Source organism: Boleophthalmus pectinirostris, unplaced genomic scaffold (assembly GCF_026225935.1).
Source record: "Boleophthalmus pectinirostris isolate CB_2022bp ecotype Guang Dong unplaced genomic scaffold, ASM2622593v1 HiC_scaffold_2, whole genome shotgun sequence".
NCBI lineage: Eukaryota > Metazoa > Chordata > Actinopteri > Gobiiformes > Gobiidae > Boleophthalmus > Boleophthalmus pectinirostris.
In genome coordinates, this window is record NW_026571152.1 from 39,472,817 (window position 1) to 39,493,131 (window position 20,315).

At 38.5% G+C, this 20,315-nt stretch overlaps 1 protein-coding gene across 18 annotated transcripts in view; it reads right to left on the minus strand.

Annotated features, from left to right (window-relative positions):
• The window catches only part of tpm1 (tropomyosin 1 (alpha)), a 29,340-nt gene extending 14,069 nt beyond the window's left edge, over positions 1-15,271 (minus strand). For 2 of the 18 annotated variants that reach the window (XM_055155646.1, XM_055155641.1), the window contains exons 1-7: positions 15,043-15,270; positions 14,697-14,822; positions 9,646-9,779; positions 5,151-5,268; positions 4,974-5,044; positions 3,388-3,463; positions 463-525 (exon numbers count right to left, since the gene is read on the minus strand). In XM_055155646.1, the coding sequence (XP_055011621.1) occupies positions 463-525; positions 3,388-3,463; positions 4,974-5,044; positions 5,151-5,268; positions 9,646-9,779; positions 14,697-14,822; positions 15,043-15,156 (702 nt within the window). In that variant the 5' untranslated portion in view covers positions 15,157-15,270. Of the gene's footprint in view, positions 1-462; positions 526-674; positions 751-3,387; positions 3,464-4,973; positions 5,045-5,150; positions 5,269-9,645; positions 9,780-12,007; positions 12,344-14,410; positions 14,537-14,696; positions 14,823-15,042 lie in introns of those variants that run through there. The other 16 variants (XM_055155648.1, XM_055155638.1, XM_055155643.1 and 13 more) reach the window with 15 other exon arrangements.
• Between the last annotated feature and the right edge of the window lie 5,044 nt (positions 15,272-20,315).

The following is a 20,315-nucleotide window of genomic DNA, read 5'->3' on the forward strand; positions in this document are numbered from 1 at the left end:
CCTCCCATGCGCTCTTTAATATGTTTGATCCACCCGGGTCAAACATTTTACTTATCAAAACTGTGTAAATGTCAAAAGTGTTGCATAAAAGAGTTTCCTTCCTCTAAACAAGCAACAAAACTGTAGCTGTAACAAAAAAATTAAGTAAAATATGGCAAAAAAAAAACCAAACTCTTGGCGATCTATCGATACAGCAGCCCACGATATTAATACTTTATCATCACATTAAATGATACAAAATACTGGTATTCACATATTTTTGCACAGTTCTACCTGAAACAGCTTTGTGATACATGCAAAATTTGGAGAACTTTCCCCATTTAAAAGTTATATTTATTTAGTTAAATGTCTTAAAGTTTGTACATCATTCTGAAACCCATAGATAACAAATACTTTACACATTTATCTTTGTTTTAAAGGATAAAATGCGCAGCTAAAGTTGAATTTAACATGCTCCATTACCTCCTTCAGCTTGTCTGTCAGGACTTTGATCTCCTCCTCGTATTTGTCCTCCTTCTGTGAGTACTGTGGGACGAATAACGGACAAAGAAACCGTCAGATGTGAAAGCCCGGCGTTCAAGAGCGGAATAATGAGCAGCGGAAGCTCCCGTGAAACCACCACCACCACCACCACCAGCTCCGGCCGCATGCACAAACACCGAGGAAACACCTACCTTCTCAGCCTGGGCCTCCAGTGACTTCAGATTGTTCGTCACAGTTTTCAACTCTTCCTCAAGTTCAGCGCATTTACTGGAGTTTGAGGAAATTAGGAAAGAGGGAAAAGAGGTAGAAAAATAACAAAGGAGGACAAAAATTACCCAGAGTATCAGAAAACCCAGTAGAGCTGAGACAGAGACAAACTGGACATCGTTGGATTGACACTATTGATACTTTGCAGCTGAAATCATCAACAATTTCTGGAGGTGTGACGCAAACTGGACGCTCCGCTCTGTCTGAAGCTCTATTTTTCACGTTTGGCTTTAATCTGAGCTTCGTTTTAACACAATCTGACCAGAAAGAGCTGACAACAGGACCATGAACACTCGTAATGATCACAGGCTCCTGAAAATGTTTTGTGTTTTGTCTAGACCTTTTTTTTTTCCTTTTTCACAATGGCCGGAAGTGCCACGATGTAGGGTAAACTTCGCTTACGTTAATGCTTTTCTGTGGCAAAATATCTGTGGAAATGTCTCGAGTATTTTCCTGCAGCTTCATAAATCTGCCCCAGCAACAAATCTTCAACCAACAAGGTCGAAAAAGGATAAACATGAAGAATTTATCCACAACTATCAAGGTAAGAAAGACAAAAGACAACGCTTAAGTGAACTACTCCTGCAAAACTAAAGTTATGGTCATGAATAAAACATAATTTGTTCACTCTGATTGATTCTACAATTAAAATTAAATATATCGATTTCATGATGTCGATATTAGCGTAGATGGAGAGATTTGTGCAGTTTAAATAGCGTTCGAACTGCAAAAATCTGTCTATCTTTGCCAATATCAACATCGTGAAATTGATTTTTAATTTTAATTGTCGAATCAGTCTGAGTGAACAAGTTACTTATTAATGAATTAGTCATTACTTATGTTTTATTCATGATCGTAATGTTAGTTTTGTTCAGTGTGTCACGAATGCGTCGTCGTTGTTCGCCTTTAAGTTTTCGTCTTTCTTCCCTTGATAGTTGTGGATAAATTCTTCATGTTTATCCTTTGTGGACCTTGTTGGTTGAAGATTTGGTGATGGGGCAGATTTATGAAGCTGCTGGAGAAAACGACACACATTTACACACACATTTTGCCACAGAAAACCATTAACGTAAGTGATGTTTACCCTACATCGCGTCACTTCCAGCCATTGTGAAAAAGGTCGATGTGAAAACTTTTTGGCAGCGTTTGCTTTTGTGTGCATTGTGTCTCCACGGCAACTTCTGCACATTCCATCGTAGACATACACGTAGAACACCCCCAGCGTGACGTCGCTGCAAAGTATCATTAATGCTTTGATTCTGAAGGAGGAGGCTGCAGTTATGCTCAAGTCAAAATGACGGAGGACAGGGATTTTTATTACGCTCTTACTATTAGTGAGATCACGATACTAAAATCTCAAACTCAATTTCGATACTGAAGAAAAGACTGATTTTCGATGCCGATTGTGATACCTACACAGCAAAAACTGCAGGGTTAAAATTTCAGGGTAAAACGTTTCAGAGTTGTTTTTAAAATAAGTTAAAATAAGAGTAAGTATAAGCTGAAACATGTCGGGACTTTGTAAATTGTCCATTAAGTAAATTAATTAACAAAAAGGCATTTTATTTTAACCAGTTCGGTTTTTTGCATCTTTAAATTGACTTCCCTTCTCCAAACAGCACCACTATGTTCTTCTATCTACTGTGTATTATCCTCTGGAGGTCCAGGAAGCGCTCCTTTTGAATCCTTTTTTTCTATATTGTTTTAACTATTTGGAAGATAAATCAAGGTTCGAGTTGGGGTTATTTACCTGAGTTGATAAGGTTGAAGTTAATGTTAGTGCTAGTGTTAATTCAACTTCCATTAGTGTTAATTTGGCTCCTCCCATCCACTACTTCAAACTCCCGTGACAGAAGACCAGTTTGAACCAGTTTTGCTCATAATTTCATTTTAAATTCACTAAAATAAAGTGTAAAAATAAAACATCTCTGCTAAATCAGGATAACTCTACAAAGTGTTATCCTTTTACTCTTAAAACGTTGATATAACTCTTGATTTCAGGTTAAACAGGAACTTTGGTCCAGTGTTACTTAATTAACATTTCCACAAATCTTAACTTAACTAAAAATAGAACAGACTGAACTCATATAAACCCTGAGAAAATGTTAAACTTGATTCTGTGAGAGTCAATTTTAACACTCCACTTTTGCTGTGTAGTTTAGATACTAGTTTTAGATTTTCTTTCGTTCTATGGATTATATTTAGGAGATATCCAAATCAAAAATGTTAAACTGAGCTTGGATATTATTAGAATATTGTTTGTTAATGGATCAGCAAAGCACTATATGTAAAATGCTTTGAGTAAACGACTTTTCTACAAGTACAACTATTAATTCCCAATTCTTGCTTGTCCACATCTTAATTTGACATCACATATGCACAACCTTATCCTCAGAAACGTCCCTTAAATCCCTTAAATAACTATATGCAAGATTATACACAACAGGTAAGAAACAAGTGTTAAAATCAGCATTTGGGGAGAAAAAAAAAACAAATTAAAGCACTAAATGGCAAATCTGGAGAAGCTGGATGATTGAATACACTGTACATTCCATAAGAAGGATGTAAAATAAGCAGAGCCAAGCAGTAGCAGGAGCAGGGTCAGTAGTGGAGGTTCGTGTACTCGTGCTCGTGTACCTGCAGTCCCGAGCTATTTAGTGATTTAATGCTTTGCTCCAAGGCTCTGAGCTCCTCTTCCAGCCTCCGGCATCTTCTGTTAGTAGGGTGTGGCGTACGAGCGCAAGCCAACATCATACAAACCGTGAAGAGCATGCAAATAACCAGCACAGAAGGAAAATCACAAGATGCCGTTCAATGGAATAAAATGAGCGAGTCTGTGTGTGTGTGAGCTCGAGTGACAGGAGGCAAGCTGTGTGCAAAGTAAACACTGCCCAGCTTTTCATATTGGCACAACTGAGAAGCAAAAAATATATATATAAATTAATAAAAACATACAATAAAAAATAAAAATAAAAATAAATAATAATAAGTTAATAAATTGATTAAATACATTTTAGATTAAACTATAAAAAATAAAATAAAATAAAAAATACAATAATATTAAATAATAAAATAAATTGACAAAAAATACTAAATTGAGTAAATGACTTTTATATTAAACTACAAAAAATAAAATAAAATAAAAATAAATAAACAAAAAAATACTAAACTGATATAATACATTTTATATTAAACTATAAAAAATAAAATGAAATAAAAATAAAATAAATAAACAAAAAAAATTAACTGTTGCTAAAATTTATTTAGTAAATGTAAGATTAGGGTTAAGGTTAGACAATCAGTTTGCCACACATTGGCAACTCAACAGTGACCACCACTTGATTCCACAAGTAAATTTCCCATTAATTTCTCCCAAAATTTAAAAAATAAAATAAAAACATCATTAAACCTTTGAAAACCTTCTTACAGATAATCAGCTATTTAGTAACTACAGACCTTAAGACCTCGATACCTAAACAAAAATGTTAAAAACTGACCAAGTTTTAGAAGATTTCACAAAATTGTTCGTGATAGTCTGTTTTGGATTGAAAACAACCACATTAGGGACATTATGTTTCTATTTAAAACTCTTAATATTTTGAAACGTTGATGGGAAATAATCAGTGTAAGTTGAGATAACGCCAGTAGGTGACCCAGATTTTTTTCCTAACCCTAACGTTTACTATAATCGGTTTCCCTAACTTAAAAAAATACCTGTTCCTTTTTTTTTTTTTTTATAAAATTGTATTATTATTATTCATTTATTGTTTATGTATTTTATTATTACTATTTTATTATTAATATTTTTTTTATTTTAAATACTTCACATTTTTTAAAGGTTTATGGGAAAATTTATATTTATTTTATTATTCTTTTATTTTTTTTTTTTTTAAATTCACATTTTGGAAAAGTTTATGGGAAAAATTAATGGGAAATTTACATTTGGAACCACGGCGGGCTTTGAGGTGTGACTGCTGAGCTCCACTGGCGTACACAGGAGACAGACAGTTTCTTATCAACAGTCTGGAGGATGTTTTATGCCCCAAAAAAACATCCCATGAATCACTGCAGGATCACGCTGGTGCCATGATCCTCAGCCCTAACTCTCAAAACAAAACCATACACTTAAGGCGAGCCAGCGTTAGAGCAGGGCATCGTAAACCACAACAGCGTGTCTGTAAACGTGAATGCAACAGAAGTGAGCGTGACATTTTGAGTGTTACCCTTCTGAGAGCTCGGCGCGCTCCTCTGTGCGCTCCAGGTCGCCCTCAATGATGACCAGCTTACGGGCAACCTGCAGCCCAAAACAGAAGACCAGTTAGAAGATTTTACTAACACGGGGTCTTTCCTCATGTGTGAGAATATGAGGAAAAAGGGGGAGGGGGTGTTGAGAAACTGGCCTCCTCGTATTTGCGGTCAGCCTCCTCAGCGATGTGTTTGGCCTCTTTGAGCTGGATCTCCTGGATCTCCATCTTCTCCTCATCCTTCATGGCCCTGTTCTCAATGACCTTCATGCCTCTGTGGGGGAGAACGCAAAGTAAACGGGCGGTCAGAACACAATCAAGTACATACGAGAGGTTAGACTACTCGTTTTACTAAGACACAGTTTTCAGTTTGTATGAAAGCACAGAAAGATTGGGAGTTTCAGGGATCTTAATTCCAAAGTCCAGAACCATGAAGATGACCACGCTTAGTGTGATAGAGTAAAAAGCAGTCAAAAAATCAGAGGCACTCTGTTGGAATTATAGTAAAAGTCCTTTAATAATACAGTGTGTCCCATGTAATTATTAAAGGACTTTTATTATAATTCAATAACAGAGTGCCTTGAATGTTTTTGACATTTTTGTTACTTCTTTATACTACCGCTTGGTCATCTTCACTGTTTTTTTTTACAATTTTCAATATATTGAAGATATTGCTAAAAAATTTTATGCCACTTTGGCCATTTTTTGGTTGCAGATTTTACTTCCTGCAAGCAAACCAGCACCTAGCAACTACACTGTAAACCTGAACGTTCAGTGTAATTAAATAGACTGTGTATACTCAAAGTTTTAGAAAAAGTATAACTTAACTATGTCATGTTGTTATAGCATGTTCTTCTTTCTGAGTAATTTTAACCAATATTTTTTGATTAAAGGCTTATCAAAGGGTACAAGTAACAAGCCATCCAACGTTTTAAGTTCTGGAAGACTGTGACTTTTAACTTCATCATCTTAAAATAATTGAGGCAGTCGACTGCCAAATGTTTTTTGAGTTCTGGTAACTTATTCAGGTTTAGAGTGTACATAGTGAGCCAGAACTCTTCTAATGTGCACAGAAATTATGATTTGATAAATAAAAATATAAAAAACACCTTTATTTTGGTAAAATAATCAGAAAAACATGTTTCTTGTATAAATTGTGCTAAACTTTTGGACCTTATACAACGTCATCAATGCGGATCTCTCTACTTTGCTTCACAAATTGCTTCTTGATTGGTATAAAACTATCATTTATACATTTATACTTTAGACAGAGAGGCTCCAGGAATATTGTTTGACTGTAGGTTCATTGTTCAAAGAGTAAATAATTCACTTAAACTACATTTGTTTGACCTGGACGTTTGTCTCGCTGTGTAAAGTAAAGTCTCACTGTGATGTTTCCTTAGTTTGTTTGATTTGTTCAAGTTTTCCACTGAGAAACCGACACTAGAATAATGACATCAGAGAATTTGCCTAAGAAACTAGACGCAATGAACCCCGTGAGCCTGAGATGTTTTTGTTTGGGATGCGCTGAGTCAGCTTTTTTAGTTTCAATATTGATCCTCTGACTGTAAGTATCCGCCAGTGTGGATAGGATTTTGACCCCGCGGTGAAGTGACCCCGGGGTCAAAATCCTATTATGGAATATTGACCCCCCTATGAAAATCTATATTTTATTAATAAAGAACTTGAATTCTATAGAAAAACTTTGAATATTAATACTATGCAAACTAAAACATACTGACATATTTAAAAGTGTTTTTTGAAGAACTCAGATGCATTTTTTTATGTCGATTATAACTTCTGAATGTTAAAAATGACTTTGATGTTTAAACACATATTTGACTGAAAATGAGATAAGTAGTTATTAATTAGTTACCGTATTTTCCGGGCTATTAGGCGCTCTGGATTATAAGACGCACTGTCATTAAAGGGTCTATTTTCGAACTTTTTTTTACAAATAAACCGCACAGGACTTTAAAGGAAACACAACAGTTGGATGGGTCAGTGGTTTTGTTTGTTTGTGGCGTTCACGGTGACTCTGGGCTTTGTTCAGTTGTGGCGTGTAGGGACGGTGCTGTCTGGAACCGCTGGAATGTCGGCGTGTGACTCAGTTGTTCAGTTTTGTCTAGAAGTGGCACATTGCGCTCGCTTTTTCGGTTCGTTCCTCTGTTCCGTTCCTCGTCGGCGTGGAGTGATGAGTGTGTCTGCGGGTGTTTTTCGCTGTGCGGTCGCTGTCTGCTCCGTGTGCGTTTGTGGCTTTGTAGTTTACTGAAGTCGTGCTGGGACACCTGAGTGGATTCGTGTATGGGGAGCTCTGGATTGTGTGGGGCGGTCGTTTTTTGATGCGGTTAGAGGCTTAAGAGCGCGTCTACAAGCCCGGAACATACGGTAGGTAATCAAAGTGATGTGTAATGATTTGGACTCAAAATAGACAATTGCTTAAATTGACATTATGATTAAGGATTATCTGAACATATCAAACTAAAAACCATAACAACATAAAGAACAATATAAAAAGTGACCAGATTGCTGTGCATATGCAATTTTAACAATATGTTACATAAAAGTAAATTACATGAGAAATAATGATCAGATAAGTAACTACTAAAGAAAAAAGTAAAGGGAGTCAAAATACTATGGGGGTCAAAATTCTCTCTCACACCAGTACTCGATATTATCCGATACCAGTGTAGAGATGGAAAATTGCACTTTTTTCCTTAAAGTTGCACTGTGTAACTTCTCTGCCACCTGCTTGTCTCCATGGAAACGATATTGGTTTGTCTGTAATGTCCCAGTATGGCATTAATTAACTTGAATTTACTCAATAACATGGGTTTTTATTGACCTAAAAACTCGCATTCTTACTCGTAACTTGCCGCATCTGCTGTCTCCATAGAGATAAATAAGTAATGCCATACTGCGGAACATTTCAGGCACCTTTAAAACACAGCTTATTACACAAGAGCTCCAACTGTGTTACGTAACTGTTATTTACTTCACTTCAACAGCTTTGTATGAATAAAGTTCAAACATTATGAGACGTTCAAGGCCAAAATCATCCTGGAAATCGTCTTTTTACATCTAATTTAAGCTCCAACCAGGATTAGGGACGCACCGATCCAATACTGGTATCGAATATCGGTGCCAATACTGAAAATCGGCTTCGAAACCTCCTGGTTGGGCATAAACGGATGTAATAAATCTATTTTCTGTTCGCAGTTGCCACAGGAAGTCTCCTCACGTTTGAAGTTTCACTCACGCAAAGTTGTTTCTGTTGTTTGTTACCGCAGATATAAATATCAGCTCGATAACACATTTGAAACGGTTTTTGTCTTGTTTTATTTTAGTTCTAAGGAAATAAATGCTGTTTTCAGTTTCTGCTCCGGTATCGGTTGATATTGGATTGGCAAATACATGAAGTCGTAATATTGGAATCGGTATCGAAACTGAAAAAGCTGGATCGCTGAATTACCTAACCAGGAGATCTACCATTATTTTTTTCAGTATTGGCACCGATATTCGATACCAGAATTGTGATCGGTGCATCCCAAGTTTTTCCCTGAATCATCCTCACGTCCCTTTAAAGGTGCATTGTGTAACTTTTCTGGTGGAGAGTCCGTCAAATGCTTTTCTCTGTGGTGATGTTCTGGAAAATTTCACAGTATTGTATTAAAACTTTATATCTTCATGGAGACCAAACCGGACCAAGTTACAGCTCAGATCTGTAGAGTGATTTTCGAACTAAGACCACATCAAAATTACGATTAAATTGGGACCGATTTCCGAACTAAAACCACATTAAAACTTGGATTAAATTGGGACTGATTTTGGGATTAAGACCCCATTAAAACTGAGACTGATTTTGGAACTAAAACCAAACCAAATTGGGACTAAATTGGGACTGATTTCAGAACTAAAACCACATCAAAATTGAGACCAATTTCAGAGCTAAAACTAAATAAAAATTGAGACTATAGGGACTGACTTTGGAACTAAAACCAAATCAAAATTGGAACTAGAATGGGACTGATTTCATAACTAAGACCCCATTAAAATTGGGATTAAATTGAGACCGATTTCGGAACTGAAACCACATCAAAACTGAGATTGATTTTGGAATAAAACCAAATCAAACTTGGGACTAGATTGGGATAGATTTCGGGACTAAAACCACATTGAAACTGGGACTGATTTCAGAACTAAGACCAAATCAAAATTGGGACTAGATTGGGACTGATTTTGGAACTAAAACCAAATCAAAACTAGGACTAGATTGGGACTGATTTGGAAACAAACCAAATCAAAATTGGGGTTAAATTGGGACTGATTTTGGAACTAAAACCACACTGAAACTCAAATTAAACCGGCAGGCCCTCTCACCGTCACAATGTTGTTTTTGAGGGATTTTTGAGCTCTAAAACCACCTGTAATTTAATAAACGTAAAGTAAAGCTGTTTAAGGTCATGTCCATAGAAACAAGCAGGTGACGGACCAAACCAAAACGTGACATAGTGCGGCTTTAACTCGCAAACGGAGCTCTAACGCAAAAAAGGCGACGCTTGTTTCTCTCACAAAGCGTCTCCACACAGCGCTCCATTGATCCTCTGAGCTCTGGAGCCCGGGGGACACAAAGAAACCACTATGGACCCACCTCTCGCTCTCATCTGCAGCCTTCTCTGCCTCCTCCAGCTTGGTCAGAGCAGTGGCAAGACGCTCCTGTGCACGATCCAACTCCTCCTCAACCAGCTGGATACGTCTGTTCAGGGAGGCCACATCACCCTCAGCCTGCGGGAGACCGACAATTAAGATGTGTTCACAAGTCAAAACTGGGGTTAGATTGGGACTGATTTCGGGACTAAGATCACATTAAAATTGGGACTGATTTGGAACTAAGATCACGTCAAAATAGGGATTGATTTTGCACCTAAAATCACGTGAAAATAGGGACCGATTTTGAATCTACAACCAAATCAAAATTGGGACTAGATTGGGACTGATTTCGGAACTAAAACCACATCAAAACTGGGATTAAATTGGGACTGATTTCAGCACTAAAACAACATCAAAATTGGGACTAGATTGGGACTGATTTCAGAACTAAAACCACATCCAAACTGGGACTAAATTGGGACTGATTTCAGACTAAGACCACCACAAAATTAGGACTAAACTGGGACTGATTTCACAACTAAAACCACAAAAAAAATTAGGACTAGATTGGGACTGATTTCAGAACTAAAACCAAATCATAAATAACACTAAATTGGGACTGATTTTGGAACTAAAACCACATCAATATTAGGACAAGATTAGGACTGATTTTGGACTAAGATCACATCAAAATTAGGACTAGATTGGGACTGATTTCGGACTAAGATCACATCAAAATTGGGACTAAATTAGGACTGATTTTGGAGCTAAAACCAAATCAAACTTGGTACTAGATTGGGATTAATTTCGGAACTAAAACCACATCAAAATTAGGACAAGATTAGGACTGATTTCGAACTAAGATCACATCAAAATTGATTCTATATTGGGACCGATTTCTGAACTAAAACTACATCAAAATTGGGACTAAATTGCGTCTGATTTCATTTGTTTTTGACACGAATGAAGGTCTTTCCCTCTCTGATTGGTTAATCTGCCTGTCAGTCAAGCAATCTAAACTCAGGGAGACAGGACACAGCTCCAGATCCACTCGTCTTTGTAAAGTTTTGCCAAAGAATGTGGTTCTGGCTGGACAGGTAAGACTAAACGAAGACTAGGACAGGACTAAACCAGGTCTGCCATCTGGACTGACCTGGACTCAAACCAGGAACTAAAAAGGGCAACTTAGGCGACTCAGGGCCTATTAGGTTCAAATAGGGAGATGGGGCTGGTAAAATATGTAACTGAATAAATCTAAATGAAAAAAATAAAATAATAATAATAATAATTTAAAAAAAAATTAAATAAAATGAATAAAAAAAAATAAAAAAATATATAAAATTAAATAAATAAATAAAATCAATTTAATAAAAATATTGCAATTTTGTGGATTTTACTTTTGCTTTTGGACATTAAAAAATCCATATCTGAATTATGAGGGCGGGAGGATTAAGTTAGGTTACGGTTCAGGTATGAAAAACAATGCATATCTGAGTCATATCATTTATAAACAAATAAAAATGAGTACGCATTGGGAGGGAGGTGTACATTTACGCCCACACCATATGCAAATCTAACTGTATGACTGGCTGTTTTCTAACTCAGCTCAACTGTGACTATGGAGCAATGGCAGAAATTTGTTGTGGATTAATATTATCGTCTGTATTTACTTCACCAACATACTACACTTCACTTGTGTTATCGTAATAACAGAAGTCAGTCGTGTTTTCTGTGTAAGTGCAGCTGATGAAAGCCCTTTCAAACAGAGCAGCCTGTTAAAGTGTGAACACTGGACCAAAGGGCAACTCACTGATATCTGTCAAGAGGGGTGACTGCTCCGCTCTGTGAATGATTATAAGATGTTAGAGGGAGGGAGGGTGTGTTCCAAAGCCAGATTTATTTGTCTTCCTCCTGGCATATCTGCAGAGGAGAATCTCTCATTGCTTGTCCTTATAAGGGCAAGAGAGCACACACACTGCTCATTGTGGCACCTCAGATATTTAGAAATGACTTCCTGCTTTCACCCTATGCACACGCTACGTCCTCCAAGAGCTAAAAGGCGAAAGCAGGTGAATCTGACCATTAAAGAGTTAAACATTCCTACACAGACTTGGCGGGGGTTACGCACAGAATGGAAACAAACTGGGATTTGACATCAGGAGCCTGATGCTGCCAATTAAAAGCTCTGAAGGAAAACAGAGTGAAAAGTGAACTTTATAAAGCAGGCGCTGTGTGCGGCCAGGAGAGGATCAGAATCTGGCCAAGGTCAGATTAAAGCAACAACAACATTCAGACACAAGAGTGGAGATGGTCACAAAGAGGATGTGGCTCACTGGGTGTAAGAGCCCACTGGACATGCTTACTTGATCTTTTAATTTTCTCTCCACGTCCAGTTCCTTCTTTATTCGCTCGGCTTTCTCCTCTGCGCTGTCTGCTTGATCTTGAAGCAATCTAATTTTTCGTTTCACTGCATCCAGCTGCGTTGCTCCGGCCATTGTCTACTTTTACGCGCCGATAAAAGGCCTATTAAAACCTAAACACAACCAGCGACTCCAGCTCAGTTTTTGTAGAAAATGTCAAGGCGCAAGATGACGTCCGTGTAGTGTGAGCTGAATGCTGCAGGAGGCGAGCAGCAGCACAGAACGCGGCGCACATTGCATTTCATCCAGGAAGTAGCACCAAAACCGACCGCAAACCGGTTCCGCGCGCCATGGCGCAATGGCACATGCGCCGTGGACTTAGCTTTTTCTGAATTAATATGAGGGAAAATAAAATGTTGAATTTAATTAATTATTACATTTATTTGAGGAAACACACCCAGTCAGTAATGAACATCCAGAGGGGCGTCTGGGGAGAGAAGCAGCGCGATGGGGCCCTCTGCTGTTCGGATGTGGGAACTACAACATTTTCAAACAAATGGATTTAATTGTATTTTCTATGAATCTAAGAACATCTGAGCAATGCAATTTTTACCTGTACTGGCGTTATGTAATCAGAGTACAAATTATGAGTAACTGTATTCAGTTACAGTTACTGTTTCAGTGAGTGGTAAATAGATTACAGTTACTTTGTTGAAATAAATGGATTACACGGCAGTATTTTCCTGTTTTCACGATTTTGGGCTATATCACCCCTTTTTTTTTTTTTTTTTTTTCAGTAATTCCACTCATTGCCGGACACTAAATCAGGTCTAAAACAAGGTCCAAACCAGGTCTAAAACCAGGTCTAAAACCAGGTCTAAACCAGATCTAAAACCAGGTCTAAACTAGGACTAAGAGCCAGGACTAAAATCAGGTCTAAACCAGGTCTACAACTAGGTCTAAACTAGGACTAAGTCAGGTCTAAACCAGATCTAAACCAGGACTAAACCAAGACTAAACCACGTCTAAACTAGAACTAAACCAGGACTAAACCGATACTAAACCAAGACTAAACCAGGACTAAAACCAGGTCTAAACTAGGTGTCAAACAGGATTTAACAGGACTAAATCATGCTGTGCGGAACCGTGTCTCCTCCTTTTCTATCAATACTATTTTTTATTTGGTTCAGTAAAGTCTGAGGCTTTTTATTTTCTTTTAACAGACAAAACATCTTATGTTATGATTTCCTCGTCTTTGCTTCTCTACAGCAAATCAAGTAATCCAAAGTATTCAGATTACGTTACTCACTTTAAGTATTTTAATGGACTGTGTTACAAACTACATTTTGAGGTATGTAATCTGTAATCTGTAGGGGAATACATTTTAAAAGTCACCTTCCCAATACTTCTACTGCTACTACTAGGCCTATTACAAAGGCCTACAAACCTACTACTAAATTAAAGAAAATGTTATGATTATTATGATGATTATGGTGACTTTTGTTATTATTATTATTAGTAGTAGTAGTAGTAAAAGTAGTAGTAGAAATAGTAGTAGTGGTAGTAGTAATAGTCCATTAGTCTTATAGGCTCATTTGGACTCGTGACCTTGACCATCACTTTCTCTCTTTCAACAGCGCGGTCAGCTTTGAGAACTTTAAATACCTCGCGTCTAAATTCTTCACATAGTTCATATATTATTATTGTGGCCGTTCGCTGAGATTCCTTTTCCCTTTCCCTTTTCTTTCTTTCCCTTTTTTTTTCTTGTGGTATACGGAGTCCGCGGGCTGCAGATGTGAGCCCGTCTTGACCATATAAAGCAGTGGTCTATATTTATCCAGTCTGTGCCTTGGCGTGCGCGTCTGAGGCCGTGCGTATACTCCTCCTCACTCTTGCAATTACAGCCTGGGATGATCGGAACCGTGGAATCCTTGGGCCAATACTGGGTCAGACATACTTTATCTGTTACTAGATTCTAGTTCCTTTCATTCCTGCAGCTCGGACCGAGTTCAGTGTGCCAAAATGTAATGGAAATGTCATCACAGGACACTATAGAGCTGTAATATTTGATACAGATGAGCGCAGGTCAAGTTAATAGTGTTAAAATGCAATGTTTCTTTTGTAATTCAGTGAGTTCTTGAGTCTTGTCTCTAAAATAAAGGATCTGGCTCAACTTTTGTGGCTTTACTTTTTGGAGATTTGACGTCAAAGCAGGAAAAATGGGCTCTTGTTTGGTGTTCTAATCTGAAAATTACTCACAGACTACAAATTTCTTTTAGCCTGCAGCCTGGTTTAATAACTTGTGCTCATTTTTATACCCGTGTGCCGTTCAGAAGTGGAAAGGAAAGATGTGTGGGGAAGCGCGTGTACTGCAGAACCCCCTCTTAGACTTTTAGACATACTCACGTCTGTGGCTTTCTTCTCCGCCAGCTCAAGTTTCTCCTGGGCGTCCTTAAGCGCCTCGGAGTACTTGTCCAGCTCATCCTCTGTTCCCTTGAGCTTCTTCTGCAGAGCTACCAGATCGTCCTCCAGCTACAGCGTGCGTAAAGGTGAGCGGGGCAGCGAGGGGGGAAAGGTGCAGCAGGTGCGCAGGTGGATGGACAGGGCGCAGCAGAAGTGGACAGGAAAGCGCACGACAGAGGAAAGAAAAGAGAGAGACAGATTAGTTCATGCACGTGTTGTGAAGAGATACCTTGGTGGCAACTTCTTCCGCGGCCAGCAGCCTCTCCTCCGCCGACTGGAACTCCTCAAAAACTTTGTCCCGCTCGTCTTCAGTTACGCGTAATTTCTTTTCCATCTCTCTGATCTCATCCTCTAACTACACATGCAATTAAAACACCAATATCATCTAGTTATTACACACACTGGACATGATTCAAAACATTAATCCACGAATCTGCAAAGAAAACATGAGCTAAACATGTATTAAATGAAAAAAAACTTTAATAATCCCGGATTTATTAGACAAAAACACAAAGTAATTTCAAGTAATCCAACAGTAGCGCGTCCAAATTAGAAGGTATCTCCAAGAGGCCGACCTGTTTGCTCCTGTCCTCCGCTGCTTTCTTGTCTGACTCGGCCTGCTCAGCTCTGTCCAAGGCGTTCTCCTTGTCGAGCTTGAGCATCTGCATCTTCTTCTTGATGGCGTCCATGGCTGCTTATTTGGAGGGCACCAAAAAACAGTAAGAAGACAAGGCGAAGTTAGGGGAGGTGGGCCGGGGTGCCGTGCTGAGCTGAACGCAAAGCTGGAGTGCGGGCTCTGCTGCGCTGCGCTCTGTCAAATATGAACTTTGGGAAAAGGGGGGCTATCGGATTCCTTTGGACATGCAAGACTTTTTTGGGAGTAGGCGTGCGTCCCTGCTCCGGAGTCTGGCACGCCTTTATATGGGACAGGATGGGGGCATTTAAAGGGTCTATATGACACGAAATGGCGTCTTGGTGAGCTTTAAGTCACGTTAGGATGTTGTTACCTCCTCAAAAAACAGACCTGGAGTTGCGTTTTGTTTCGTTCACGCACGTTCGAGTCACTCTTTCTTGTTAGTCTGTCTGTCTCCATGTCCAAAGTTTCATCCCGTGGTGTCGTGTAGGTAGTTATCAAGTTAACAGCTCCTTTTACTTCTAGTTCGGGAGAGATTGACAGTTTCTTGGCTCAAAATCATCCAAATGATTCCAAGAGCGAAGAGAACAGTTTTACCACATGACATTAAAAGTTGGAACAGAGTTTGATCAGAAAATAGCGTGATATTGGCCCCTTTAATACAGAAAGAATCTCACTTTATTGGAACTTATTTTGGATTTTACGCACGGATGAACCGGTTGGAAAAACTCGGGTACTCGTGTTGTCAGTCTTCGTGTGTGTGTGTGTGTGTGTTTTGCGCGCGTGAGTCGTGGCTGGTGCGCGTTGCGTCCTCAGGAATGACAGGAGCGCACGCTTTTAGTAGATAGAGGATCTCATATCCTTCCTGTAAACTGTTTATGTGGCATTTAACCGTGACGGGGGCGCGGACAGGGGCCGTCTCAGCAGCTCTCATCATCATACAAGGAACATGCATGCGCCAGTGAACGTGGCTGCCAGTCTGCGCACGCGGCCTCACGCTAGGGGGATCAGATTTTTAGAATTCTAAACTGGGGCGCACTCGGGCTTGGATGGTGGATGTAAATAAAATTGTGAAAAGAGCGTTTAACATTGTCCATTCTTGACTCATTTGTGGTCAGACATAACCCCAGACACTTCCTCCAGCTCCTCCGGGTGAATCCCAAGGCGTTCCCAGGCCAGCCCAGAGACATAGTCCCTCCAGCGTGTCCAGGGTCTTCCTCGGGGCCTCCTCCCGATGGCACATGCCCAGAACATCTCTTCAGGGAGTCGTCCAGGAGGCATCCAAAACAGATGCCCGAACCACCTCAGCTGCTCCTCTCGATGTGGAGGAGCAGCAGCTCTACTCCAAGCTCCTCCCGTGTGACTGAGCTCCTCCTCTTAGTTTCCTCACTCTCTCTAAGGGAGCACCCAGACACCCTGCATAGGAAACTCATTTCAGCCGCTTGTATTCATGATCTTGTCCTTTCGGTCATTACTAGTGATGTAACAATAACCAAAATATCGTGATATCGTATTGTCAAAGTTCTCACAATAATATCATGGACCATCATAATATATCGAATCACAAGTTTCTTTGCTTAAATTAAGAGTTAGGATGCAGCAATAGACAAAAAAAAAAAAAAAAAAAAAAAAAAACAGAGGGAACCTCTTTGATCCTTTGCTTTGGTTTTAGACCTGGTTTTAGTCCTAGTTTAGTCCTGATTTAGACCTGGTTTAGTCCTGATTTATTCCTGGTTTAGACCTGGTTTTAGTCCTAGTTTAGTCCTGATTTAGACCTGGTTTAGTCCTGATTTATTCCTGGTTTAGTCCTGGTTTGGTCCTGGTTTAGACCTGGTTTAGTCCTGATTTATTCCTTGTTTAGTCCTGATTTATTTCTGGTTTAGACCTGGTTTTAGTCCTAGTTTAGTCCTGATTTAGACCTGGTTTAGTCCTGATTTATTCCTGGTTTAGTCCTGGTTTGGTCCTGGTTTAGACCTGGTTTAGTCCTGATTTATTCCTTGTTTAGTCCTGATTTATTTCTGGTTTAGACCTGGTTTTAGTCCTAGTTTAGTCCTGATTTAGATCTGGTTTAGTCCTGATTTATTCCTGGTTTAAACCTGGTTTTAGTCCTAGTTTAGTCCTGATTTAGACCTGGTTTAGTCCTGATTTATTCCTGGTTTAGTCCTGGTTTGGTCCTGGTTTAGACCTGGTTTAGTCCTGGTTTAGTCCTGGTTTAGATTTGGTTTAGACCTGGTTTAGACATGGTTTTAGTCCTGGCTTAGTTCTGGTTAATCCTTGTTTTAGTCCTGGTTTAGCCCAAAATGTGAAAACAGGAACATACTGCCCTGTAATCCATTTATTTCAATAAAGTAACTGTAATCCAATTACCACTCACTGAAACAGAAACTGTAACTGAATACAGTTACTCATAATTTGTACTCTGATTACATAACACTGGTACATGTAATTTGTTACTCCCCAACACTGTTCATGAGGCTAACATAATGAAAATAAATGAGATGTAAAAAATGTTACATAATGATAATAGTTATTTCAGCATGTAAATTGGACTGAAACAGAGCAAAGGATCATGGTCTATGTAGTTCTCTCTGTTATTTAGCACTATAATAATGGATTTAGGCAGAGAAACTTTGTAATTTGACATGTTGTGATGACCCACGATGTTATTAAGAGACTTTTGATGATACTACATCACGATATTTCAGTTATTGTTACATCCCTAGTGGCAGAGTTGGGAGTAACGTGTTATAAAAGTAAAGAATTGCTGTAATGTGTTGCTTTTTGCTGTAACGCAGTAATGTGGCGCTACAGGGAAAAAATTGTCATATTTTACTCGGTACAAATGTCAGTAATGTGCGTTACAATACTTTTTTAACCTGGATTGAAGTGGTGCTTTGCGGAAACCCTGTCTGCAAAGCGCTTCCAAGTTCTAGTCCAAGATTAGTCCTGGTTTGGTCCTGGTTTAGTCCTGGTTTAGACCTGGTTTAGACATGGTTTAGTCCTGATTTAGACCTGGTTCAGTCCTGGTTCAGCTCTGGTTTAGTCCTGGTTCAGTTCTTGGTTTAGACCTGGTTCAGTCCTGGTTCAGCTCTGGTTTAGTCCTGGTTCAGTTCTGGTTTAGACCTGGTTCAGTCCTGGTTCAGCTCTGGTTTAGTCCTGGTTCAGTTCTGGTTTAGACCTGGTTCAGTCCTGGTTCAGCTCTGGTTTAGTCCTGGTTCAGTTCTGGTTTAGACCTGGTTCAGTCCTGGTTCAGCTCTGGTTTAGACCTGGTTTAGTCCTCGGTTCAGTCTTGGTTTAGACCTAGTTTAGTCCTGGTTCAGTTCTGGTTCAGTCCTGGTATAGTCCTGGTTCAGTCCATATACGGCGCAAAAGTTCAGCATCTTCACTCAGTTATTTTGTTGAGAGTAACTTAAAAGTGCTGCAATAGTAATGTAATGTTTTACATTTTAAATGCAGTAATATTGTAAGGTAACAAATTATTTTGAAATAACAGTAATGAGTCATAAATAATGCATTACAGTTTTAAAGTAACTTGCCCAACAGTGCCTAGTGGTGATGATATTGAATTTATAAACACAGCTGATACTATTTCTACTATTTTTTCGAGTAATGCAAGAAAAAAAACTCCAGGATGGTGCATTATTATATGACGGTATTTGTGTAAAAGTCGATAATGTTTGTCCAGTGAGATCTCTCGACATAAACGTCACCGGTCGAGCGGCGCGATTCCGGCTATCACGGATGAATGCTGTCGTTGTGCCCTTGGGCAAGACACTTAACGCTCCTCTCCCCCAGTGTGTGCGTACACGGGAGTATGAATGTGTGAATGGGTGAGTGGTTCCTTGATGTAAAGTGCTCTGAGTGCCCTGGAGGTGGAAAAGCGCTGCATAAATATAACAGCGCAGGGTCTTCTGGAGGTTTATGTAAATGGAGAAGAGTCACATTTTTATGGTGCTTTTCCACTTCTCAAAGAGCGCTTTACATCAAGGAGCCGCTCGCCCATTCACCCACACCGTGCAGAGAACGCGGGCACAGGGGGAAAGGGGAGGTTAAGTGTATTGCCCAAGGACACAACAACAGTGTTCTATATATCTGTTATGTCCCATTAAGTCACGTATTTGCAAATAAGCTCTAATGATGCAGTGAGTGAGATTTGAAGAGATTTTTTTGTGAATAATATTTGTTAGTGTGAGGGCGGGACTTCGATTGAAATACACAATTTTTACCAAAAGTCATACACATACAGTAGTTATACCCAGTTCACCCATAGTCCATACTGTTTAAATGCAAATAGCCCAGATCAGTAATTTCTAGAATCACACTGGGTGATCTAAAAAAAATTAATCAATACAAAAAAATAAATAAAATAAAATAAATAAATAAATAAATAATAATAATAATAATAATAATAATAATATAATAATAATAATAATAATAATAATAAATTACATGAAAAAATATATACAGATAAAAATAACTGAAAAAAATAATACAGTACAATATCAAAAAAAAAAAAAAGAGAGAGAAAGAAAATGGGTTAAAATTAATAATAAATCGTTACTTAGTATGCATAGTGTGTAATGTAAATCTAAATATTGTTCATAAATGTAAAGTTTCATGACCAATGTACATAAGCAATCACATCATTTTTGAAACTATGTCATCATGAACAGGGGCGGGTGTAAGTTTTTATAAGTTTTTAAGTTCTTGAGGTTTTCTTCTTCCTACTCCTATTCGAGAAATTCACTTTTCTGTTGTTTTCAGTGTAGAGTTTATGTTGTATGTGTATGATTATTGTTTCTCTCTTGGCCCAAACTCGAAATAAAAACAAAATAAATCAGTCAAAAACACTTGAGAACAAGAATGAGTGGGTGCTTATACATGAAATTGCATGAAATTCTGAATTTTTAACACCACTGAATTTCTCGCTTAACTCTTAAACTTGAAAATATAACTGTATGTGCCAAAGATGTAAAAGGTGAATTTTTCATTTTGAATCTTTAACCACAATATGTATATACTTCATCAATGTAAATTCAGAATAAAATCGACTAAGATGTGTTTTTTCAGAAAGAAAAATCCAATCCAATTCACTTCCAATTCAGCATATTTTATAAATGTGACGGTCTCCAAAGTGCTGCACAGACAAATTAAGACAATAAAAGACATTAAATCATAAATAAAAACAATAAATAAAACATGTTATAATGCATA